This window comes from Malaclemys terrapin, chromosome 15 (assembly GCF_027887155.1).
Source record: "Malaclemys terrapin pileata isolate rMalTer1 chromosome 15, rMalTer1.hap1, whole genome shotgun sequence".
Lineage (NCBI taxonomy): Eukaryota > Metazoa > Chordata > Testudines > Emydidae > Malaclemys > Malaclemys terrapin.
In genome coordinates, this window is record NC_071519.1 from 22,298,146 (window position 1) to 22,324,796 (window position 26,651).

At 45.3% G+C, this 26,651-nt stretch overlaps 1 protein-coding gene across 4 annotated transcripts in view; it reads right to left on the reverse strand.

The window, feature by feature from the left end:
* APLP2 (amyloid beta precursor like protein 2) overlaps positions 1-26,651 on the reverse strand; it is a 70,818-nt gene that overhangs the window by 11,387 nt on the left and 32,780 nt on the right. For 2 of the 4 annotated variants that reach the window (XM_054005756.1, XM_054005755.1), the window contains exons 2-11: positions 18,303-18,476; positions 17,081-17,210; positions 12,492-12,604; positions 9,474-9,655; positions 8,563-8,774; positions 6,582-6,749; positions 4,336-4,466; positions 3,820-3,894; positions 2,383-2,541; positions 1,847-1,975 (exon numbers count right to left, since the gene is read on the reverse strand). In XM_054005756.1, the coding sequence (XP_053861731.1) occupies positions 1,847-1,975; positions 2,383-2,541; positions 3,820-3,894; positions 4,336-4,466; positions 6,582-6,749; positions 8,563-8,774; positions 9,474-9,655; positions 12,492-12,604; positions 17,081-17,210; positions 18,303-18,476 (1,473 nt within the window). The remainder of the gene's footprint in view (positions 1-1,846; positions 1,976-2,382; positions 2,542-3,819; positions 3,895-4,335; positions 4,467-6,581; positions 6,750-8,562; positions 8,775-9,473; positions 9,656-12,491; positions 12,605-17,080; positions 17,211-18,302; positions 18,477-26,651) is intronic. The other 2 variants (XM_054005757.1, XM_054005758.1) reach the window with 1 other exon arrangement.

Genomic DNA, 26,651 nt, shown 5'->3' on the forward strand with positions numbered 1-26,651 from the left:
GACCTTTAAAAACTAGGATGAAAGCAATTTAATTTTACATGTGGCCACCTGTCAATCAAGCAAATCGACTGAGAAGCTTAAAGTGCATTGAAAAGTAAAGCGAATTGAAATTGAACTGTACCACCCACATTCCTCACATGTCAATTTGTTGACACTGAAGCCTTCAGAATGAATTAAGGGCTGTTTAGGTCTTAGCTTAAGCTTACAGTTCACATACCCCACTGTGGGGCTTTGGCAGCACAAGAACAAAGGAGTCAGGGGGCGTGTATTTGATATACTGGACTGTCTCCGACAAGGGTACTGGATATTCTTCATTAGGAGACAGCTCCCAGTCCCTGAGTATTTATTTTAGAACCCTGTCTAATGTGTGTAAATCAGGGGTGGGCAAACTTTTGGCCCGAGGGCCACATTGGGGTTGCAAAACTGCATGGCTGTGCCTCCCCAAACAGCCTGGCCCCTGCCCCCAACCCAACCAAGCCCCCGCTCCTTGTCCTGACACCCCCCCTACTCCCCCCCAAGAATCCCACGCCTATCCAATTGCCCCGGCTCCCCATCCCCTAACCACCACCCCCCATCCAACCACCCCCTGCTCCCTGCTCCCTGACTGCCCCCCAGAACCCGCTGCCCCTTATCAACTCCCCCCCCCATCCCCTTATCATGCTGCTCAGAGCGGCAGGAGCTCTCAGCCGCGTGGCCGGCTGGAGCCAGCCACACCACTAAGAGTGCAGGTGGTGCATCGTGCTGAAGCGCGGGGGGGGGGGGGGGGGGAGAGAAGGAGAGAGAAGAAACACAGCAAGGGAGAGGCTGGGGACTAGCCTCCCCGGCTGGGAGCTCAGGGGCCAGGCAGGATGGGCCCACAGGCCGGAGTTTGCCCACCTCTGGTTTAAATCAACAGAGAGGGAACAGTTTGAGGCAGAAAGATCTAAAGACAAAAGTTCAGGCTGATTTGAATTGCTGGTGATGGACTCTGAAGTTCATGAAACCAGATAAGGGATAAGCCCCAGTCCTAGTCTCACTCCCAAAGCCCATGCTTCTCTCTGAAATGTTGCCTTGCATTATTACAAATAAAACCTCAGGTTACTATTAGAGACACTAATGAAAGATACTGGTGTTTCTTTATTTTGTGCCTTTGACAGCGTACTGCATAGTCAGTATCGCCGTCTCCCCAATGCAGTCTGTTCCCTTTCGTTTGTGTGGGCATTTCACACAGCATCAGAGGAACAGCAGCATGGGCCAGTGGCTAGGGCACAGGACTGGGGCTCATGAGGCCTGGGTTCCATTTTCAGTTCCATCCTGAACCTCTGGCACATCAGTTTCTCTCTCTGTGCCTGTTTCTCCTCCCCCACCTTGTCTCGTCTAAGCATATGTAAACTTTTTGGAGCAGGGACAGTCTTACTATATGCATGTACAGGAACTAGCACAATACGGTTCTGATCTTGGTTGGGCCTTCAGCATTACTCTAACAAATTTTTGAATGTAAAACCACAGAAGTTGCTAAGGGATGAAGGGCAGATATTGTACAAACTACTTAACAGTTGAACTGGCCAGATGTTGTGGATAATGGATGGCTAAACTGTAGACTATTCCAGGGTCCTGTTCAGATAGTAAGTATTTAACATTCGGGTAGGTGCTAAAGAAAGCTGTAAGGACAGCATCTTTAGCACCAGCCAGCATGCATTCAAAATGGGAAATAGAGTTCCTCTTCAGTGCACAAAGATGTTAAGCTACTAAGGTATTCATGCTAATTGGCTAACTAGCTGGAGATGGAATAGCTTCTGTGAAAGGCTTTTCTAGAGAGAGTCTCCAAGAATAACAATGTTCCCTTGACTGAAACATTCTTTTGTACCTGAGATTTCATCTGTGCAGCCTTTTCTGGGTCAACTGCCAGGACATGCTGATAATGGCGGACAGTGTGCAGACGGTCCTTGTTCTCGGCACGGACGTAACGCTTCAGGGCTTGAAGGATGCGGTGGGGCTGCAGAATTTAAGAGTTAAAATTCTATTGGTGGCACAAAACAGGATTCCCATCCAACAATTACACTGAAATATATATCTAAAATTATCTACTCTGTTTTAGTACTGGACAGAACATCTATTCTAATCTCTCAGCTAATCTCCTTTTACGGTAAGCGTATTGGATACAAACAGCTATGCCTGAAGTACAACTGCAGAGAGAACTAAGTGCAGTTTTCTAGACAGTAAGCAGAGCACTTCATGAGTTTAGATGCTCTGCTGATAGGTCTTTGGTACCATGATTTGGCACAGCTTCTTAAGAGTCTGCTTTCACAGCATGCTAACCCATGCCCCCACGTTCCAGTCTTCCCCACCTCAGCCCATGTGGTCACTGTTCACGTCACTCTCAAATGCTCCCACACAACTCACTCGTGGTGGGTCAGCTTGCAGGGCAGCCAAGTAGTTCTCCAAGGCAATCCGACGGCGGTCATTCAACATAGCTTCCACTCGAGCCAGGTGAGTCTCCACAAGCTGCTGCTTCTCGCTGGCTGCCTCTTTCTCTAGAGATTTAACCATTGCCTGGAAGTGCTGGAAAGGAGAGAAACAGAGCTGGTGTAAGTTTGCTACAGCACTGTAGCAACAGAGAGGAATGAACCTAGCAAGGACGCCTACTCTAATTCCTTAGTGTACTGAGATGGTCCCATCCCACACTCCCTGCCCAAGGCATCTAACAGTAAGGCGAGAAGGACACAGAATACTGATTTTGACTTCAAATGTGCTGTTTAAAATGATAGTCCTTATGCCTTTCAAATGTACTTCACAAACAGTTTAAATTGTTTGTGGAGAAGGCAGGGGTCTTGCAGCTAGAGCATCCGGTCTGGAATCAGATGATCTGGATCATATTTCAGCTCTAGTACAGACCTGACAATTTAAGAATCCACCTATTCCTCATTTGTATAAAATGGGGATACCACCACTTCCTTCCCTTGTAGAGCTATTAATTTAATTTTATGAAAGGCACCAGATCTAGCATCTGTCCACCTATAGGTACTCGAAGTATTAGAGAGTGAGCTCCCTGGCAGTAGTAAACCATTGTCAACGCTATGCATATTAACACCATGATGGACCAGAGTAGAAACACTGTGTTAAGTTTCGGTATGCGCCATTAGAAACCAAGAAATAAACTATTTCCCAAACTAGGAATAAAATTGGTAGAGAGAAGATACAAAACCATGTGAACAGCCCACACTAGAGAAAGAGGCCTTAGCCGACTAAGAGAAAACAAAACAGCTGTCCTTAGCCTAGTGCGAGTTTACGACAGCCAACTGTTGGAAGATTCTACACCCATCACAAACCCTAGGTCTCCACTGAGATTTCGTTCTCGCAAAGCTGGAGTTCAGCAGTTTGCAAGGAAGCTATTTATTTTCAGCCTCATGGGTTTTCACTAGATCTGCACAAATAGGAAACCTGTGTCCACAGAGAATGTCAGAGCCAGACTGAATAGGGCTGTGGGTTCGTTTGCAAGCACAGCTGAGCAAAAACACACACAGGAGGTTTAGAGATCTCTTTTGGCAGGGCTGCTGACATGCTTGATGGTCCTGCTACTTTCCTGCTAGTGGGGGGGGGGGGGGGGAGAAACTGGTAGTACATAGAACCATTTCCAGTTTTCAGACCAAAAGATGCAATTGAGTCAAGTCTCCCTCTACTAGATGTTCACCCGACTAAGGGAAGGACTGCTTTTCACTAACTGTGCTTTTGGCTTTGAACACTGACAAGCTATCTAGCTTACTCAGGTGAGGATAGATGCCAGGCACTGAACCTCTGGGAACAGAATCAGCTCTCCCTTTTAGAGGTCTCAATTCTTACCTGAATGAGAGTTTGCCTCTCCGCCTTAGGAAGATTCTTGGATTCATATTCTGCTTCCTCCCATTCCTTTTTCACCTAAGCAGGCAGAGGGGAGAACAGTTCAGCAAGGCACAGAAACTTATTTCATGTATGTATTTCTGGACTAGCTTGTTTTCACATGCACACATGGTGAGATTAATACCTAGCAATGCTGTACTAGAATCAGAGGCCTAACAAGACTGCTGCATCAGAACACCCATAATCACTGACAGATGTTTCTAACCAACCCAGGGTCTAATCTTAGCATTTAACCCCAAAAGGGCAGCCAGTGTGTTACTCCTGCTGACTTCTGTCACAACACCTAGGAGGTGAATGTAAAAAAAAAAAAAAACCCCAGCCACAAAGCTGCGCGTTCATATTGCAAAAGCAACACGGAAGGTACTGGTCAAGGAAAGTCTGGCTAGCCACTGATCTGTAGAGTAGAAGACAGGCAGCAATCGTGCAGCTCAGATGAACGAGATGACGTGAGACACTCACCCGGTCCATGCGGTTGTGGTGTCGCACTTCCAGCTGCTCCTTTGCTTTTTGGAAGCGGGCGTGCTCGTTATCATCGGCTGGGGTTTCAAAATACACATCCACATCATCAGTGGGTACAGGAGTAGGGGGAACTGGAAAGAGAAAGTGAGCGGCTCAGACAATTTCTACAGTCCTGGGTTAGCCTATTGTGATAATGGTTGCAAGGGGTGGGGAGGGAGAGGCACCTTCACACCTGCAGAGTTCACCCTCTGTCAAACAGTGTTGAACCACTACCTACCAGGACTTTATTTTGGTATCACTAAATTGCCAATTTGCTGCACAACATCAGTAAGTTACAACATTCCAAACACACACACACACACACACACACACACACACAGTAATGCACTGGGGCCACCAGCATCTGTCCAGTCTTCACGTTAATTCTGAGGCAAGTGTTACCCAGCAACAGAGCTACGCTAGGACTGCAGAACACAGAACATTCTCTTCCTTGCCACGCCAGTTTGTCTCTGCCTGAATATGACATTTTCTGCATTTGCTGCTCACTGACAAACAGGCTCAATAGCATCCGCAAACTCCATGATCACAACAGGGAATCCCCCACAGAAATATTAAAGGAGCAACCCATTCCCATGGAGCAAGGGCTTTTACACCTCAATCCTACTTGCCCTATCAGATGCACCAAGCAGGACTAACGGACAATGGAATGAGACAAGACAGCAACAGGAGGAGGTTCAGCAAGAGGACTTCAACTTGTCCAATCAACTGGAAAGCAAGGAAGTCTCCCGTCTTCTGAAAGCATTCAAATTTGGCAAGAGGAGCAATTACATGGAGGATCCGGATATGAAGTCATACACCACAAAGCCCTTCCCAAATGGACCATGCCAAGCATGGTAGCTACTGCATATTCAGTCACACACAACCTTGATATTAGAGCCTGTGGGGTGAAATGGGGGTGTGGAGAGGGTGAAGGACAGGAACACTGGGTTAGCCCTTATTTATTTTTAAGTGGGACACAACAAACTGGCCTGCCTTAAAATACAGGCAGGCAGGACCCCTGCTTAACATCTAATAAGAGATTGCAAACCTCAAAACAGCACAGGCCTCATTTCAGCCTGCACTTTAGCATCAGCATTGGATAGGAGATTTAGTCCCAGTGTGCACCTGAATCCACAACCTCCCAGTCCAATGGGGACAATTATTAGGTGAAATGTTGGCAAGACTGTTAGGCATTATTTCTGCGTGTAAGTGTCATGGCCAGATACATGTTGTATCCTGGGCCTGCTCATAGCATCGCTGAAATGGAGACCTCAAATTTCCATCCCCAAATCCCTCTGGGACAGGACAAACTTTTGTACAAAAAAGCTCCTGACAGCCGCAGCTTTTATTTCACCACTTCAGTCAGATCAGCCCAATCTAATGCACTTGCATGAAACTCATTTTGTAAACAGGATTATGGCTGTATAGACAGACTGCCAAGCCCCAGATAACACAAAAAGCCTTTCAAAGGGCTTTCACAGCAGCTGAAGTGGAAGTGCTGGAGTTCAACAATAAGATTAATAAGGAGGTTAAAATGTTTTTGGTAGTTTTATCATCTGCCATAAAAGCCAGCAGAAACTGATGCCAACAACCTCAAGCTATCAAAGACAAGGATTAAATTGCTTTTCATATTTCTAATGGAGCAGAAGGTGGGAACCAAAATTCTGGATTACTTTAGTGAGGATTTTCCAAAGTGCACCAGTAAGAAAAACTTCCTACCAGAAGAATTCTGACTAACAGTCTACATTGCCGGAGTGATTGAACGAACAGATACATGATACTCTGACTGGGGAAGGCAAGAAGTTGCTACCAGCTGGGTGAATGAACAAATGGAGGAGTTTTATAACAAGAATAGAGATTAAAGAAGTTTCCCAGTCCCTGCTACAAATCTAGAAGAGGATAATTGAGCGCTGTGTTCATTAAGTTTGCAGGCCAAGTGTGGGCTTAGGTTGGAGAGACAGACAGTACATGTTGAGAAGCCAGTTTTCCCTTGCTGCAGGAAGGAATTTTAACCTAAAAAAAACTAGAGAAGCACAGAGACAAGAGGAGACTGCTGCAAAAGGACAGACAGAACTGCTGCAAACACCAGAACCAACAGGACGGGCTACACATGTATCCTCACTTGACTTAGGCAAGGAGGAGGAAACACCAAATGCCAGACAGGACAGTGGCTTGCTGCAAAAGGGCCAGTGGCAGGCAGGACTTACTCATCTTTTTACACACAGCCATACAATATTCCTCTGACTCAAAATTGTTCCTGTTGCCTCCGCAGCCTCCATATATAAAGCGAATGCATTTTCTCTTGTATAGGTCGAAGTACCAACGAGGCATCACAGCCCGGCAGGGACCTGTCATCGCCTCCTGGGAGCAGACAGCTGTGTGGAGACGGGTTAGAACATCAGCTAGTGAGGAGTACAGGCTTTGCTAAGCGATTTAAAAGTCACTGCTGGCTCTAGGTGAGAAATTCTGCTGTGGCACTGCTCCTTGCCTCACTCTACAACATGCTTTTTGGGGGGCACTTTTGAAAGTGCCTCTCAGTGTTCTGCTGAGGCTACCAGAGCAGTGCTGCTACTGCTGCTGTTTTAGAGCACGAGCAATGCACAGTCTGGAACACTGGAGCAATTGGCCCAACACGGAGCCTTCATCTGCAAGAGCTATTCTCTTTAAACCAAATAGGTGGAGCCGAGCATTGAATTGGGCTACAGATACATTTCAGAGGTTGTGGGGCCTTCCCCCATGCGCCCCAATGACAGAGCTTCCACTGTTTAAAATGGTTAAGATTTGATGGAAGGAAAGCCTTTCAGTGCTGCATGAGATATTCGACAGGGAAGACATATTCCACTGCAGTTTGTTTGGATGGAAGCTTGAATTCAGAGCGGCACAGGTATAAAAGCAAGCGGAAAACGCAGGCAATACACATGGAACAGGTCATTGGAGGATAGCAGCAGCTGGATTTTAGAGTTTTAAAAAGCCTGGGGACTAAGCAGGAGAATTCAAGACAACTATTGCAGCTACAGCATTTTACACAGAAATGGACATCTCTGCAGTAAGCAGTCAGCACAAGTGGCTCTGTTTAGATGCAGGATTGCAGATCTGTTGTATAGGTTAGTAACAATTTAGCCATTCTGAAGAGGACTGGACTACAGTTACAGCAGGCCTCCTCGTTTCTTTGAAGCACTGTAGAGGGAAATAAATTGGGCGTCCCTGGAACAGACACCTCTCAGAAGCTAGCCAGCTACACAGGTCACCCTGTTCCAAGTCTATTTGAACATCGGCAGATGTCCGATAACCCCACATATACAACCGAAGTACTGTTCCGGTGAAATTATCTGCAGCACACTGGCACGTTACCAGCAAGAGTTTTACCCGCAAGACACGAACTGCTAGCAGTGACTCAGTCATCTGTAGTTAATTGAATTTCACTCTTGCCCCCCCGCCCCCCTCTGCAGATAGACACTCAAAATATAAGAATTTACAGCATGGAATCACAACACAGTTGGCAGATGCTCCTGACAAGAGCTACTGCAAATATTTAGATAAAGAGGTGCGGTTGGTTGGACTGAGTTCAGTTTCCCTAAGGAAGAGAAGGATTTTAGGCAGAGCTCGGTTGTTTAAAATAGAGCAGGAAAGGAAACAACTACTGGAAACATTTTGTTCAAGGTAAAGGGGCCAGATTCTGAGCTGATGTAAATCAGTGTAGCTCCATTATACTCAAAGTTTACATCAGATGAGACCCTGGCCCAACAGTTTTAGTTTTCTCTAACATGGATTCCAGAAGAGACAAATCAAAGCTGGCCACTCAAACCTAGGGAGATATTCCAGTCAGCTTAGTGCCCCAAGATGGTCTATAGTCTCTCCCAAAATTAGGCTATGCAAGTACTGTTTCCTGACTCAACACTGCACCTGGGTAGAAATACTTGTTCTATGTGCCAGCCACTGGGCTTTTTGCCAACAAGACTACCATTAACTGGCAACATATGGGCCATGCTCTAGAGAGTTAGTGTCACCTTCAATCTTTGAAACATAACCATCAGCTTTTCTTTGATGACCTATTTGGCAATTAAGGCCTCCGCGGTGGAATCTGTTGGATGGATTGAAAGCACTATCACCGATGCAGAGGTAACAAGATCAACTGGACAGCCAGCCTGAGGGAGCCAGGAGTCATGTACGCTGTGGAGTATGACTTACCTTTCATATCACTAATTATTTCCTTTTCAGAAAGAGACCTGTCATTGCTGGACTCAGTAGGGGTCTCTTCATTGTAATCATCTACTTTATAGTTATCATAATAGTAATCCCGATCTTCCACCACTTCCTCCTCTTCCTCATCCTCTTCCTCCTCATCCTCCTCCACAGCTGTGCCTGTGAAGTCTTCCACATCTGGCTCTGTTGGGAACTCGCTAGAGGGATACAATTAAAAGGGAAAGTTCATGCTAATCACTTTGCAGCCAACCTTTGATGTACAAGAATAATGATTCTCTTTTCATTTATCTTAGAAGCACGAGAGGTGGGAGTATAAATGTACCGACCGTTGTTCACCCAATCAGCTGCAGCTACAGATGTTCTCATTACAAATACACCTAGTAGAGCCATAGCTTTTCAGCCACTAGCTCGAAGGGATTTAAAAAAAAAAAACAAAAAAAAAAAAACACACGACATCCTCCAATTAGCCTTCCTTACCTAAACTAAAGGCTACAGCATTTGGAGCCAAGCATCTGGTAGAGCAGCCAGCCATTTTTGAGTGGCTATGGATGGAGGTGCTCCACTCATTTCAGAGAAGTGCCGTGAATTCATTTTTCCTCCTGTGAACTGCAAGACCTCTCTACTGCCATAATATTTCCCGTCCTCTGAATCCAGGAACAGAACAAGTTTTCTTTGCCATCCCCGCCCATGAGGGAATCACTGCTAGTAACAACGAGCCAGTGGCCCCATCGTTACTTGTATTACCGTAGCGCCTAGTGGCCCTAGTCACAGACCGGAACCCATTGTGCTAGGCGCTGTACAAACAGAACAAAAGGTTTGTTCCTTCCCTGAGGGACTTACAATCTACGTAACCAAAGACATTAACCCAGACTCTACAAAGTGATCAGAAGCTCTACCTTTTATAAAGGTCGTAGTCATCATCTTCATCCTCATCTTCATCCTCTTCCTCTTTGGAAAGAGCTTCATCCACAATTTTTGTCTGAGGGCAGCATACGTACTCTGTGCCATGGAACTGGTCCACCCCACAGGGAAGCAGCATGCCGTAACTGTGCAGGATCATCCCCTCTGTCAAACAAGCCTGAGAGGGAAGCCGGGGTGAAGTTAAAAAGTTGCATCTTAAAGCAGCACATTTATTGCTCCCCCCTCATGCTGGAGGTGTAAATAGCCATTACCACTCAGGCAGTGCCAGTGGGAATTCCAATGGTGGAAACTGCATTGCAGACAGGCCTCAGGCATTTTTATTCTTTTTGCATCTAACCCTGTACAACGGCAGAAAAATGGGCAAGAAATTTCATGGCATAGACAAAGCTTTGGAAATGTCTGAGACTTGCACCATAGAATATTCCTTGCTGTTGATCATCCAAAGCACTTAGAGTCATTGGGCCTAAAAATTGACCCTAATTGTGAGCTCAGTTGGGGGAACAGTGAGTACAAACATTTATGAAGTTTTCTAATCACATAAATGCTGATGGGAAAAGGGGCAAAGGAGGACAAAGACCTACATAAAGGTTTCCTGATACAATTCAAGGACTGCGTTTACCAGGCATGATCTTAACAAGAGAAGTGTGAGACCAGAAATCAATGAATCAAAGTTCAGTATGTTGGATGTTAGGCAGCATTGTTGGACAATACAATGAAGGGATAGGTTACTAAGCTTGTCACTCCATTTTGGGGTCCTCAGAAAGACTTGGGGGTGGGAAGCTGGCTACCAGAACACTGCTGATTGGAGAAAAGGAAGGAGCAAGCTCCACCATGATGGTTGCCACCCCCCGTGTCTCCTGGGACCCCGGGATCCAGCATGACCCCTTTCTGTACCTTCATCATTCTGAGCCTTCGAGATGTCCCAACTAGACCAGGCCAGAGAAAGACCTAACCACCACCACCTCCTCCTCCAGCTCCACAACCCCAAATACCATCTGGGAAGTCAGACACTGTCCCACCATGGCTCACCCGGATATGGCCTTTTCCTTCCCCCACTTTATTTCTTCTTTCCCCTCTCTCTCTCTCCCCCCCTCCTTTTGTTTTCTGTCTAATAAGAGCCTGGTTTAGCTGGCCAATACTGTATATTACTGCTAAGTCTGACCAGAGATGCACCTGAAAGCGGTTCCCTAAGCAGCCTAATGCTGGTACAAGTTTGCCGTGTCTCAGAGTGGCTAATAAGACCAGCCAGTGCCTGTTTATTTCTGGCAATAAGGTGTTCAATTATGGGTAAATAACCCGGCTCTAGGATAAATGACAGACTCGCTGTTGGGGCTTTTGTGTTTTGCAGAGTCCAGGTCAACTGACTCAGGCTTGCGCTATGGGCTAGAAACAGCAGAGCAGATGTTCCCACTTGGACTGGAGCCCAGGCTCAGACACACCTCTCACTGGGTTTCAGAGCCCAGGCTCCAGCCTAAGCAGGGACATAGACACTATTTTTAGCCCCATGGTGCAAGCCCAAGTCAGCTGACCTGGGCCCTGAGACTTGCTTCCGTGTTTTTCTGTTTGTTTTTGTAGTGCAGACGTACCCTTAGTGGCAAAGAATAGAAACAGTTTCGTGTCAGGGAGGCAGCACTTCAGAGCTAGAGCTGGGTTTTCCCTCCTTTTTTTGCTGACCATTTCATTACTCATTCTAAAGAGAAAAGTTAAAAGCATAAAAATGGACTAATTTATTTTAACATGCTGCGTCTGAAAATTGGACAATTCAGTATAAAGCCAAATATGAACAGCATGCAGACGCTTCAATTGCACGTTTATTTGAAACTGCACATGTACATGGTTTCATGGCCTGACCAATGAGTGAAATAACGAAAGCTTTATTGTGTACATTGGAGCTCTTTTGTATTTCTTTTATCCATACTTCGGAAAGCAAAGGGAATGATCCAAGCTAGTAATCTGGATGAAGCTGTCAACTACATGTTGAAGGCAAATGATTCAACTTGCTGGGAACAACCACTTAGAAGTTGGCACGATGGCCCTCAATTAATAGGTGGTCTACTGGTACAGATTTCTTAAAATAGCTTTGTTTTCTGAAAGCTTTGAAAAAATGGGAATAATCTTTACTGCTCCAAAGCGGATACAATACAGAGCACGTACTCATATGAGAGACTAATTAAACCACTTGGTCTTCGTGAAGAGAAGATTGAAATGTAAATCTAGATATTGCCACCCATTCATCACCAGCTGAGTGTGCACAGAATTTACATAACTCTTGCCAAATCAAATCAGCCAGAGAGAAAGATGGACCAGGGCTGCCCAGAGGATTCAGAGGGCCTGGGGCAAAGCAATTTCGGGGGCCCCTTCCATAAAAAAAGTTGCAATACTATATTCTCATGGGGGCCCCTGTGGGGCCCGGGGCAAATTGCCCCACTTGTTCTCCGCTCCCCCCTCGGACAGCCCTGAGACGGACTCTATTCATTCTGGGAAAGTGGGACATGCCTGTAAAGTGGAGACTTGTACAGGAGCTAGTCTGTCACACACTACTCCAAAAAGGGTACTCAATTCCAAGCGCCAACCACCATATTGTAAAATCTGACCTTCCATTTAAGGAAATGGAGTGCTACATCTATGAAAAGGTCTCCCCACCACTCTGGGCCTCATCCCTGGGAGGAAGGATAGTTCAGTAGTTAGGGTGCTAGACTGGGAGACCAGAGTTCAATTCCCAGTTCTGCCACAGACCAGGATTGTGAACTTGGGCAAGTGACTTGACGTGTAGGAGCCTACATCTCACTGAAAGCCAAGGAGATGGAGGTTCTTAAGTTCTGAAAGTTTTAACAGAGTACCTACATTCCAGATCCATAAAGTGAGGATAATGGCACTTTCCTACCTCACAGGAGCTGCTGTGAGGAGAACATTGTGATTGTTAAGATGCAACAATAAAGGAGACCAAGTTCATCTGTATCTGGATCTAGTGACAGTCATGTTAATCCTGTTACCTCTTTGGCCACAGTGTGCCAGTGCTGATGACTTTCACACACATCCATCCGTTCCTTGTGGAAGAATCTGCACTTCTCTGGAACCAGCAGGACATCACTTACAAACTCACCCACTGGAAAACAAGAAGTTTCTATCAAATAACAGTTCTTGTCCTGTCAGATCAGTTTGAAGGTCAAACATGTAAGAGATGACTAGCATTAAAATTTTCAACAATGCACTTCATTACTGACCCCATTGAGAATCTTTATGTTGCTATACAAATCTTAATGACTCAGTTTAGACTAACAGGCACCTTTGGAGACCTGCTCTAATACAGAGCCTTTAGTTCTATTCTTGGAGCTCAGAACAAAAAGTAGGAGAAGCTGAACAACGAAATATGCTAGCCAAAACCTGCAGGTTAAGCTGAGTGCAAGTTTATAAAGGATGTCAATGAACAGTTGCTCATGAAATCTGCAGAGAATTGTGAACAAGTTTCTCACAAAGGAAGGATTGCCTAAATTATGTTCTTTAAACAATTTTAATGATCAACCAATTCCTAAACTGGCTAGTGTGTCACATGGAAGAAGCTATTCCTAGTTGCCAAAAGCTTCAGTAGTCTGGCTATTTGCTGCCATGAGCATTTTCCAGGACTATAGGGTTCCCTAGCCATTTTCTGCTTATGCAAGACGAGATGACAGCTAACTCACTCCATTGTGTCAGCTTTGTTGAGGCAGTTTCAGAGTTTAGATTAAAATCCATGTTCTGGGTACCATGCATTTGGAACTAGACTCAGGGCAACTCAGCCCTAGCTATAACTGTTTCCCAATTTATATACTCCAGCCAAAATGCTAAGAGTAGGAAAATAAAAGCCCTGAAGCCCACACAACTGGGTAAAGCTCAGGGCAAACTGATTATGTTGTGTTCTGACATACACCTAACCACCAACTCTGTATTTTTGTATTTGGCAAAACCTTAGCTACAGACTTCCAACTTGGAACAGTTTGCTCTGTGGTATTTTTTGTAACTTCTGCATTAGCAGGGATTAAAGCAAGTTAAACCTAAACAACCATTACAATTTGAGTTAATAACCATCAAATGCCAGACTAGATGCAGTATAACCACCACTTTCTAGATCATTAGGCAGAAATTTTGCCTTGGCAGACCTTATGACTGGGAAGGTTTAACATTATAGGCTCAAGTTGAGATAGTCTAATGGATTTAGATGCATCTTCCAGTAATTTTACTCAAAGACATGCCCAAATCTCCTAGTCTGTTTAGAAGAAAAAAACACCACACCCACCCACCCACCTTAAAACCCACGTGTCTGGGAGCAACAAACCCATGTGAAATAAAATGAACACCCACACACGAGACTTGTAGTCTAACAAAAATGGCTGCATTAGCTCATGTCTGACATTTACAGGATGGTCAAAAACTTTACACAGTATATGCTTTGACTAGTTTAAAAACTGAACTCAAGTACATCAATTCCAAGGGGAAGAGTCTTTCAACTTGATCTAGAGAGTTGAAATATCTGGCCAAGTAACCTTGAATTTGTCCTTTGCAAAAGGAATCTTGACGGTTGGGTGTGCACAAATTTGCAGCAATCCCATACCGATCATCGGCACCGACTTTCTAATGTGGCCGGGGGTACTTCCTCCTGGCTCTGCCCCAGGCCTCACCCCTCCTCCACCTCTTCCAAGGCCCCACTCCTGCCCTGCCTCTTCCCACCCATGCTCCTCCTGTCTCCCCGATGCCTCCTGCATACTGTGAAACAGAGGGTGGGAGGCAGAGGTGCTGATAGGGGGGCTGCCAGTGGGTGCTAAGCACCCACCATTTTTTTTCTGTGGGTGCTCCAGGGGAGCACCCACAGAGTCAGCACCTATGCTACTCATAATACCAAAGACTTCGGAACCTTAAGAGAAACATTTCTTCTGCACATGGATGTGTGCAAGTCAAAACACTCAGCCTATGAAGTAGGTTATCTGAAAACAGGTGCAAAGTAATAAAGGCCACATCCATTCTTCAGTTTCTCAAACTAGAGAGAGGCATTGGTCTCCATCTCCTGCCATCCCTTATAAGTTTAAAGTTATCTCCTCTACTGAAGGATGGACACAATTTAAGAACAGAACACATCCACAGTCTGTTATGGAATATTTGCCCCAGTGCTTATAAAGCGCTCCCTTTTCAGGGTACATCTCCACTAGAATAAGAGACCTGCAGCATGGCCATGGATAGCCCAGGTCAGCTGGTTTAGGCCCATGGGGCTCAGGCTGCAGAGTTAAAAATTGCTGGGTAGACATTAGGGCCTGAGCTGGAGCTCAGGCTCTGGGACACTCTCCCCTCACGGGGTTCCAGAGCCCAGGCTCTAACCTGAGCTCAAATGTCTACATAGCAATTCCACAACTCCACAGCCCTAGCACAGCAAGCTCAAGTCGGCTGACAAGGGCCAGCTGCTTAACTGCTGTGTAGAGGTACCCTCAGAGATCAGAGCCACCCAGGTCAGGCATTTCCCTGCTAACAGCTTCACCAGAACTGCCGGCAGTTTGCCTTTTCACACAGTCCTCCACCCATCATCCTATTGTTATGTTTATTTTACAGTTTAGTGACCATGCTAAGAGGGTCTCATCCCAATCTCTTCAACTAAAAAACCTCATCTACAGTGCGCAAAAGGTTAAACTTCACCTGGTAGTGAGATCCTATCTGAAGATGGACAGGGGATTAGTGCAGCATGGAAGAGAGAAGCAACAAATGGAACACAGAAGTATTTTGTACATGAGAACAATAGGTACTTTGATTGGAGTCAAATCAGACCTTCGTTCCCAGGGCACAGATATTTGTTTACAAGTGATTTTAGAAATCTACCCTAACAATGAAGGTGTGTTTTATCTGAACAAACACCCCATCACTTGAAACTGGGAAAACAAAAATAAGAAAGTTGCCCTACATGCTGGGCCTTCATTTTCAAAAGAACGGCCATACTAGGTCAGGCCAAAGGTCCTTCTAGCCCAGTACTCTGCCTTTTGACAGGGACCAGTGCCAAATGCTTCAGAGGGAATGAACAGAACAGGGCAATTGAGTGACCCATCCCCCGCTGTCTAGTCCCAGTTTCTGGCAGTTGGAGATTTAGGGACACCCAGAGCATGGGATTACATCCCTGACCTTCTTGGCTAATAGCCATTGATTGACCTGTCCTCCAAAGCTTGACAGTCTTTACGTGTTCTACTTTAAACTATGATGTTTACTTGCATGTCAGCACTTCTCCAAAACTGTCCTAATTGTCTACAGACTCCAGAGTGGGCAAGATGCTGGCTAGGTATGTTTATGAGAGAGGGAATATTACACAGCAGATTTAAAACAGGTCAAATGTTGGGCACAGTCCTATAGTACAGGCATCTTAAAAACCTTGGCTCTTAGTTGAAGGTCAGTCTTGCCTTGGAAGGATTGCCTTGTGTCTTATGGAGTAGGCCAGCCATCAGGAGACCTGGCTTTCATTCTCACCTCTGTGAGAGGCACCCAGAGTAACTGTGGACAGGCCATTTATCCTCTGTACCTCAGTTTCCCCATGTGTAAAGTAAAGATAACATATTTAGTAGCAAAACACCCCTGAGAGGATGGTATTAGTGTTTGTGAAGTGCTTTGAGATCCTCTTATGAAAGATGTTACAGAGAAAGGCAAAACAACTCTGTAATCCTGTGGATCTACTTTACCTAGCTAGACTCTAGCTGCATTCAGTCCTCAAATGGATGCAAAAATCCTTTGAAGCACTTTAGGAGGAGAAACTGATTCTCAGAGCAATTCCTATGAAGCCCTCCTGCAACTGGAACAGTGTTCGATGAGATAGGATAGAATTCTGTTGCAAGCAGCTGAGCAAGTCTGCTTCAGTAAAGAACAGACAAGAAATTGGACCAAGCTCAGTCTGCTGGTAACTCTTGGGGTGGGCAGAATGTGCTTATGGGAGTAGGGACAAGTCACAGGTCAAAAGCCTCGGCTGCAAAAAAGCTAGACATCTTGCCTGATCGATAGATTCAGTAATAAGTACAATTTAATCAATCATGTCCCGTCTAGTGGTCAATTGCAGTTAAAACAGAAGACATTTTGGGATTTCAGTCATAAGAAAGAGGAACCATTTGAAACAGCTAGATATAAATAGCCTAAAAAAATAGAGATGTCTTGCCAAGACCAAAGCAGGGAATACGAACACACCTGAGTGTTTGAGTCTCCAAGGAACAAAATATTAAAGCTTCACAGAAATAGGATCAAAGTATTAAAGCCCAGCGTTTGTGATACTCTAATACAATAGCCTTTGGGTTTTATGCCACAGGCTTAAAGGTGGGGATGGGGGGAGGAGATTCCTTTTCCATGCCAGTCAGTATTACAACAGAGTTATCAAGCTGTTGATCTGGTGAAAAGTGCATAGAATTTCATCTTATAAAATAAGGGTTTTTAGAGAAACCTAGACACAAAAGTGGGGATCTGATGTGAAAACCCTTTAGAAGGTCTGTTTCTTCTCTGAGCAAACCAGATAGTGACCTCTGATACCTAAGGGAAAAGATGTTTGAACAAGTTATTTCCCTCATTAGAGGCCTGCTCCACATTAAGTACTTACCCAGACACTTGTAGGGCACAACAATGTGGGTGTGGCCCTTGCACTGCTTCTTGCCTTTCTTACACCAGTTGTCAATGCTGACTGGTTGGTTGGCTTCTACCACATTTGTAATCTGAAGCTCTGGATAGATCTGTTCAAAAAACCCATATGCTAAAAACACAGACCGAGATACATGCACACTAAAACACTGGTAAAAAACACAAAGCAACATAATACAAGTACTCTCTGAATAAGGAATACTGAAGGGGGGGGAGGGGAGGAGAAGAGACATGAAACCAACTGGTTCTCTAAACTAAACTAAAGCAAGCTCATTCACCTTAATTGGGTTAAGGAAACCTAAGGTGTAGAATGTATTAATAGTTTTGCTATGTCTTGCTGAAGTTCTCCACAAGTCTAGACACTGGCTTATATTTAGTTAGTGCTACGTAAACAAGATGCAATACTAGTTATATCAGACTTGTAAAATAGTCATGAAAGTTTGCTAGCCCAGCCGCAATCTGTTCTACCACCTACATCATGCTACCCAAAATAAATAAAGCAAATAACTTGTAATTTTTTTATTTATCAGCATTCCTCATCTCAGATGAGGGGATAAATAGATTTTGCAAGGCTGGGTTTCTAGAGCATATTGGCGAGGGAACGGGAGTTTGTCAAAAGAAATAAAAAGTTTTCAAACAAACACTGTCAACATTTTCATAAAGACGTTTTCCTAATATTTAGCAGCTTTGTGTTGGCCTGAATGTAATGCCAATGATAACAAGACTGAACTTCAAATATTTAGAGTCGATATGAAACGCGGTCTTGGAATCCTGACAGCGGTTACACTATTTTGCACATATTCTGATTTAAGTGTACATGTTGGTTTTGGTCATAAAGCTTAAGGCAAGAATGCTCAAAGGAGCCCAATGGAATTAGGCACCCAAGTCCCATTGAATTTTAATGAGACTTAGCAGCTACCTAGCTCACTTCAGCTCCTTTGAAAACCCCAGTCTAAGTCGATACCAGATAGTCTGAGGAAAGGATCAACAGAACTTTTTTGGTCTTCAATTGTACACTGAAGTTCAAATTATAGAAACAGTGTGCCACATAGTGGCAAAATAAGTCTTCCGTTTGAGCTTTCACCCAGCAAGCATACTAGGTGGGGAACTCAAGCGGTTTACCAGAAGATTCATTATTATCTGGAAAGCAGTTAAAGCTCAGCTCCAGAGCAGAATCTCCTCACCTCCTCACAGTATTGTAGAATTTCTTCCTTTCTTCCAAAGCAGCTCTTGGTCCCAGAAGTATCAGGCTCCCATTTCCCAGTCTGGATATTCACATGCATATTGAGCTTCCCACAGAACATGGCAATCTGAGGCTCCGCCACTGCAAATCCTGTTCCAGCATTGGCTGCAAGCGCCTGTGAAGAGACAGATGAAGATACGTTTATTCATATGAAGCGGTCAGTTTCATGTGCTTCGGAGAACTAGAATGGTTTTAATCCCCTTTAAAAGGGGTACAAAGTTTTCTTCTCTAAAGCCTTGCCACCCTTCCTCTATCATTCCACAGCATTAGATAGTTTACTAGAGACCAGTACAAGTCATTTGCAGACTCCAGAACACACTTTGGGGCACAGACTTCTGCAGAGATTCAAGCGCTCACCTCCAAACACCAACACAGAGGAAAAGCGACGTTAACAGTTAACATGAGAAAGTCCTTGGCTAGAAGTACCCAACAAGGGCCCTTGAAACCCACCCAACAGCAACACCATTCCTGTGTAACCCAACAGAAAGACTGCCCCCAGCTCAGGCCTGCTCAGAGTTTTAAACAGGCTGTTGCTGAGAAATGAAATGGGGGAGGGGGGGGGGGGGTTGAGACTCAGAATCAGTGTTTTTTTGAAGTTGGAAAGAGTCAGCCCCCATAAATACATGGTACAAGAGCCAAGGAGCTGCTAATGAACTCTACAAAGCCTGCCATCCCCTCCCTCCTTTAGTGCATTCCTATGGATATTTGTATTGGCACAACCTTGATGCAAAATTCCATCGTCCACTCCATCCACCACCAACTGAGATTGGAGTCAGACGATAGAAACTTGCAGCACATGCCAGTACAGACCCATCTTCTGGGCACACAGCAAATGTATCAGGGAAAGGGAAAGGGAAAGGGAGGCTGCTGCTTCTGAAATCTTGCTAGCTGACCAAGAGGTGGGGATTAGGTGGACTCATCATGCAACTGAGGCTGGAGTTATACTGGAAATTCAACATCCTGCTTATTTTTTTTAATAGTCCTTGTAAAGCGATGAGGCTAAGGCAGGTGGACCAAAATCCACTCACAATTCTAAAGCAATTCAAGCATTGAACATGGCGAATTGTTATAAATGTTTCAGACAAGGGAACTAGCAGCAATTAGAGAAGGAGCATTATTGTCTCAGGGCTCCTTTTCCTTAGCAGACATTGAGGCTTTAGGCCACTAACCTTCCCTGCCTGTTTAACCTTCGGAACACACACACACACTCTACTGTTCACACTCCATTGCCTACAGGTCCCTATTAACCTATGTCAACAAGAGTAAATTTAAAGCAGGCAATTGAACGATCAAGTGAAGAATTCAACTGAATCAAGCTGCAGGCAGCCACCAGTTGCTATATATTAAATTAGAGAAACTAACCTGCATAATGACTAGTCACACACACTCCCCTTCTGAATCACTACCAGAGAAGATTTTGCAACACACCTTGAGGCAAGGATTGTACAGCAATGAGCATACTGTTGGCATTTAGGAGATAAAGTCAACTCAATATTTACACATTTTTCCTGATATCACCACAAGAATTTACAATTACCTCGGGAGAGTTAGGCTGTCCTCAAGTAGACAGATAAGGGACTGGCTGCTATTTACTCAAACCACTTACCCAACTGGGGTAGAACTTCACTGCACAGTTAACCCCAGCTTTTTTCTGGGTTTTAGCCCAACAAGCCACCCTCCCTACATCCATGCAAATAAACCTGACTTGGTTTGGAGGTGCTTTAAGCCCACACTAGCTTATACAGCTGGGATATAGGTTAAAAGTGGGGCTTTGATTTAACTGTCTGGAACCTAACCACTTACCAGCAAGGATGCAAGCCAGAAAAAGAAAAAACAAACACTCAAGTGCCGATAGTTCTATGTTCTTCCTATAATTCCCCCCCCCCCCCAGAGGACAGTCAAATTATTCCACAACTGATAGGGAAAGAACCCTGGAGATCTCTGGGCATGTCTACACTAAACTATTGCCAACACAAGGTACATTACTATAAAAAACTGCCACAGTTAGTATATTACTTGTGCATGTGCATACTTCGCTCCTTGCATCAACGCTGTGTGTATTCACCAGGAGTGAATCTTTTGATGTGCAGTGCACCCTGGGTACCATGCAACTCTCCACCATCCAAAACAGTCTTTTGGGAAGTTCTGGCAATGCATGGTAGGGAAGAAACAAATCATGCAGGAGTGATTGAGAGTGCGGGGTCAAATTCCCATCATGCAATTTTCTCCAGCCCATAATGCCATCTCTATCCCATAATTTTCACACCTATTTTCAAAATCCCACAAACCCGCTCAGAACCTGTCACTATCCACCATCTCTGACAGAAGCAGGGAGCCTGCACAGCTCTGCACCATTATCATGAGCATTGCGTGTCTGGGCCTCCGGTACTCCCAGATACATAAGAAAAGCTGCAGGGAACATCGTTTCCTGGAGGTCAGATTGCTGTGGGACATAGCAAGAAACAATTCAAGATTGTTGGTGGGGTTCAAGGAGCAGCTGCAAACAGTGGGGCACCGCTTCTGGGCAGGAGAAACAGGCACTGAGTGGTGGAAGTCGTATTGTAATGCATGCTTGGGATGATGAGCAGTGGCTGCCAAACTTCCGGGTGTGCAAGCCACATCCCTTGATCTGTATGCTGAGCTCATCCCAGCGCTCCAGCACGTGGACATCAGACTAAGAGCTGCACTGACAGCGGAGAAATGATCGCTTTGTGGAAACTTGCAACACTATTGCTACCAGCCAGACGGAAGTCATTCTGGAGTTGAAAAATCCACTGTGGGGGCTACTGTCATGCAAGTGTGCAGGGTCATTAATCAGTGCCCGCTATTCAGGATTGTGACTCAGCAATATGCAAGGTGTAAGGAATGGATTTGCAGCCATGGGTTCCCAAACTGCAGTGGGGAGATGGTTGGCATCCACATCCCTATTTTGATACCACACCACCTTGCCAGAGTACATCAACAGAAAGGGCTATTTTAGTATGGTTATGCAAGCGATGGGGGATCACTGGGGATGCTTCAACATCAATGTTGGCTGGTCAGGGAAGGTGCGTGATGCTCACATCTTTAAGAGCATAGGACTGTTCATAAAGCTACAAACACGAATATTCTTTCCTCACTGCAGATTACCACTGGCGACGTTGAAATGCCAAGAGTGATCCTGGGGGACCCAGCTTACCTCTTGCTCATATGCAGTACCGTACACCATTCACCTCAACAGCAGCAAGGAAAGATTTAGCTACTGGTTCAGCAGGTGCGGAATGACAGTTCAATCTACCAAAAGCACATTCAAGGGACACTGCTGTTTACTCACAAGATTGGATCTCAGTGAAAAAAAATATCTTAATGGCTATAGCTGCCTGCTGTGTCCTGCATAGTATCCGTGATCCACAGGGGGAAGAAATGTCAATGGGATAGAAGGAGGGGGTGGAGCAGCTGTCTGCTGAGTTTTAACAGTCAGATACAAGGGCTATCAGAAGAGCTCAGTGTGGAGCTCTACAGCTCAGAGAGGCTTTGAAAGAGCACTTTAACAGCAAGCCACAGTAATGCCTTGTGATATACTGTGCTCCTGCAATTTGGGGGCCTGATACAAATTGTGTGGTGCTTCGTGAGCATCTACGAATGTAACGCTAACAAGGCACCTATTAATTTTGTTGTGCCTGCCATACATTTATGTTCATTACACCGTCACTGATCCTATGAGTTTATCAAAGTGTATAATCAATTAAGTGGGTGCTTTCAAGATGGCTAGCCATGTTGCAGCATATCTAGAGACACGATCAACTGTTGGCCTCCCTGGCCTCCTGATCTGCCACAGTTTCTTTACTTTCATACGGCACTGCAGCTGATCCCTGTCATACCCCCTCTATGAGCAGATGGCAAGGGGGATGCAGTAGATGCCCATGTTTCTACAGCTGGGCTTGCACAGTCTATTCTCCCCACTGGCCCAGGAGATCTAATATCTGTCTACTCCAAGCCAGAGTGTGTCTGGATCGTGTAGCTAGGAAATTGGTTGGACAGTTGTGCACAGCAATGGAAAGCTATTAGGTGTGCTCCCCAAGCTGGACAATCAGAAAAAAGCATTTCAAAACTTGGCGAGGCTTTAAGAAGGAGGGAGTCTTCTGGTCCCCATTACTCCTGGGCAGCAGAGTTCATAATTGCAACCAGAGCAGTCAGTGTCAAGCATTTTGGGACAGCTGCTGGAGGACTGTTGAGGTTGACACAGTGTGAATGGAGAAGTTATTAACTATGTCGACCCTAATAGATCAATCATGGCTCAACACCTTTGAGAAAGGTGGTGTTATTATGCCAGCGTAATGGAGAGCTTACATCAGTGGATACAAGTTTAAGTGTAGACACATGCACGACTAGGTCAATGCAAGGCAGCTTATTCAACCTAACTTTGTAGTTTAGACCAGGCCTCAGCACAAAAACCCCATGGGATTTACCCCCAAACACACAAGGGCAAATGCAGAAACACTGAAGACACAGTAATTGAGGCAGGCCTTTGCAGTGGGGCTGCTCGCACCTGAGCTAAGCGACAATCACACAGATTAATTTAGCAGCATAGCACAGACACGGGTCTGTGGGACCAGCGTCTCTGGACTCCATGTTTAGAAGTTTGTGCTTCAGCATCTACACTACAGACTAACATGGACGCCAAGTTTTGGCTAAGATCTTTTCAGAAGACGAGATGATTGGAGATGGGAGGGACCACTCAATACAAACCCTGTTAATATCCATATTCCAGGAACTGAACACTGCTAACACAAAACCATTTCAGATCTTGCTATAGCTCAACATGAGCCCTGTCCAGCGATCTCTAAAAACGGTTTTAAGTCTGTAATTTACATGCTGGTAACTGATAAGCATCCATTTGGTCAACAAATCAAGCTGGCACAAATGAATTGCTGTTTAAAGCAGATCTTATTTGCCATCTCACACAAGAGACCACACATCCAAAAATTAATTAAATATGGGGGGGGGGGGGGAGAAGAGAGCACGCAAATTTATAGCTTAGCCACCGTCTCAAAAGAAAGGAGACGGTTTAAGTGACTTGGTTGTGTTTCTTTCATGGCAGGCTGAGATGGAGCAAGGCCCCAAGAATGACCCCTCCCTCGCCCATCTTGTCCACTTAGAGTATGTCTACACTGCAATAAAACACTCCCAGCTGGCCTGTGTCAGGCTACTCAGGCTCTCCGGGATCAGGCTGTGGGGGCTATAAAATTGTAAGGTAGATGTCTGGGCCTCTTATAGTTAACTTATGGTCCTGTGCTGTGGCAGATGGCAAATAAGATCTGCTCTACATAATGCACTGGTTTGTTCCAGCTTCTTTTGTGGACAGAATAGATGCTTGTCAGTTCCCTGAGACCAGATGTCTACACTTGCAATTTTACAACCCCAAAGCTCAAGCCCTGTAAGCTTGAGTCAGCTGACCTGGGTCAGCCATAGGTGTTTTATTGCAGTGTTGATATCCCTAGAGGAGGCAGTAGTTGAGAGAAGCTTCAATTGCTATTCTTCTACCCTGGTGTCACATTCCAGAGTACCAAGTAACCACCCTAGAAGATGCAACCTCCTCCAGAGCGACAGGGGCCTGGCAATACCTGCAAGGCACTCCACAGGGGCAGTCACACTGATTTGTTGACAGGGCCAGCAGCGGTGGCAGATTAGCCAATGGGCGGGGCCACAGCCAATTGGGGCCCCCAGAAAAATGGGCGCTCTGCCCCCAGCAGACAAGCGCTAGGTGGGGCACGCCCAGGCCCAGCGCCCCCACCCTGTTCCCCAGCAGAAGCACCAGGAAGGGCGGGGCACACCCCAGCACCTGGCTGCAGCCTGGGACTGGAGGAGCTCTGGCTCCCTGCTGCGGCCCTGGGGGACAGCTTCTCTGGTCTTGGAAGCTCAGTGAGGGGGAAGGGAAGGCAGAAAGGAGCAAACAGGGACTGCAGGGGGGGCGCGGGACTCTGTGTGTGTGTTGGGAGGAAAACAGGGCCCCACAAAACTTTAATCTGCCTCTGGCCAGTAGTGTATATGCAATTAGGTACTTAACAGATTTCTCTCACATCCCGGTGGGGAGTAGGTAGGTATGAAGTGCAAGCCTAGGAATGACTACTTTGCCAAAGGACACACCTAGGCAGGACAGAAGTTGGCCTAGGAAAGTCAGCCTTCTCTGGGAACAAAGCTCCAGTCTAGCTTGCTTATCAGATTACTGCTAAAAAGATGCAGGACTGCAAGATATCCGTTTTTATACTGCACCCATCACTGCAATGCCTGAGCATCTATCTTTCCAGGAAAAGAGACAGCACTACATAACCTTCAGTTGCCTGGACTCAAGATCAACTCCTCTTCCATGGTTATCCCTGAAGGGCCCCCCCTTGTGGGTACCAGAGAGTGGCTGTTTCATCTCATTGTATGAAGCATTTGAACACAATGGCCAAAAAACCCCAAACCACCACACATCACTCAAAAAACGGAATATCAGAGTGCTGAGTTCAAAGACCAGCATGGGAGTTTCTGCTACTACTACACAAACTCTGGAAAGTCCTGGCCTTCCTTACTATGGTAGCATCCTCCTTCCATCTAAACCATGGCATTTGCACACTTAGATGTAGCCTCTCCTCTGGGCTCTTTTATTGTACAACATACATGGTCAAACAAAACAGAGCCATGAACTGATCCTCGCTCCCGTCATACCTGTGAGTTAGAGATCATCTCTGTTTTAGAGAGGTGAAGGCTGGCAATTTCAAGACAAGTGTAAAGGGAGCTAAGTATCCAAATCCCATTGAATGGACAAAAAAACAGTTGTAATGACTTACTAGATCCCAACTACATACCCAGGAAAACCAAGACGAACAAAAGATTGCAAAAGGAGAGAATGGCTTATCTTATGGGAATACACCAATTAGGTTCCCCAGCTGACAAGACCATTGTAAACCAGTGAATGAGGAATTCAATAATGAGGCTATAAAGTGAAGAGAGTGTCCCTTAGCCATACAAAAAGAGAAGTTTGATACAGGCTCTAAGCTTCTTTGGGGCTGAAAAGGGAGATGTGGCAGAAGTCCAAGGCAGCTGTATGATGGTTCCTACACATCTCTCCTCTCCCTGGCACCATCATTGCTATACATTTGTATGAACAGACAGGCTTGGCTACAAAATTCCCTAAGTATGAATCCCCTATCTGCCCAGGCAAAGGTCAATCTGCTCATGGGGCTAGCCTGTCAGATCCCATCAGTTCCACAGCGGCGTATTGTAGGATAAACCAATTAGCAGGGGAAAATACTATTTAGTCAGTCAACTTACGACATGATTGGTTCCTCTCGCACACAGTTCTGGCGAATTACAAAAATCTAAAATACAACTAGCAGATCTAGTCCATGCCCCCGACGTATCATGTTTATCACAAGCAACCAATGATGTATAGGACCCCGCTTACAGTTAAGACTCTCCCAGCTTATGTCTTAGACACCATAATATGCAACAAGAAGCACTGCCTTCTGGTTTATAAGCTCATTACGTGACCCCCACCTGCTCCCATCCTGGCTCTAATGCTTTCTGTAGTGCACAAGACTTACTGTGTTGCAGGATCTGAAATTTATGTTTGGCTTTCCACAGGTGCCTAATTAAAGCTTATCATTTGGTGACATGCTAGCCAACAGATGCATGCTAGTCATCTATTTGTGAATTGTTGTATTGCCTACAGAAATTTGAGATGGAGTGTGTCTCGTATGTTATGTAGCACCAGAACAGAATGTAGTATTTGAGTTATGCATGGACTATGTATGTTTGAAGGAACTGGAAGTCATACGGATCAGTATCAGGGCATTGTATTTGAAAGAGGGATCCTCAGAACAAGTATACCAAATGTGAGTAGACACCTGTGTGTGAGGGGATGCCCTGATACCACCTTGATAGGCAGAAAGATGTGGGAGGCTAAATCCAGCCACACAAACTTCTGTATGAATATACACCTTGTTCAAATACAGACATCTACAAAATCAAGACCACGCTGCCTCTGAACACTGATGCTATGCATTTATATTTGCTATCTTTCCAGCTTACCACGTTGGTACTATGGCAAAGATATCTTTCCTCCTCAGATTGTTTAAATAGCTTGCTTATCAGTGGAGTGCTGTTACCATAGTTACTTGGAATATTCTAAACCTTAATTCGCAGCCAAATAAACTAGTGTAGTCACTTGCTCAAGAAGTTGATTGCATCACTTTTAATCACATGAAAGCCTTTCATGGATTGCACAGCTGCTCCAATAAGTTAATGAACTTGTATGGTACATAAA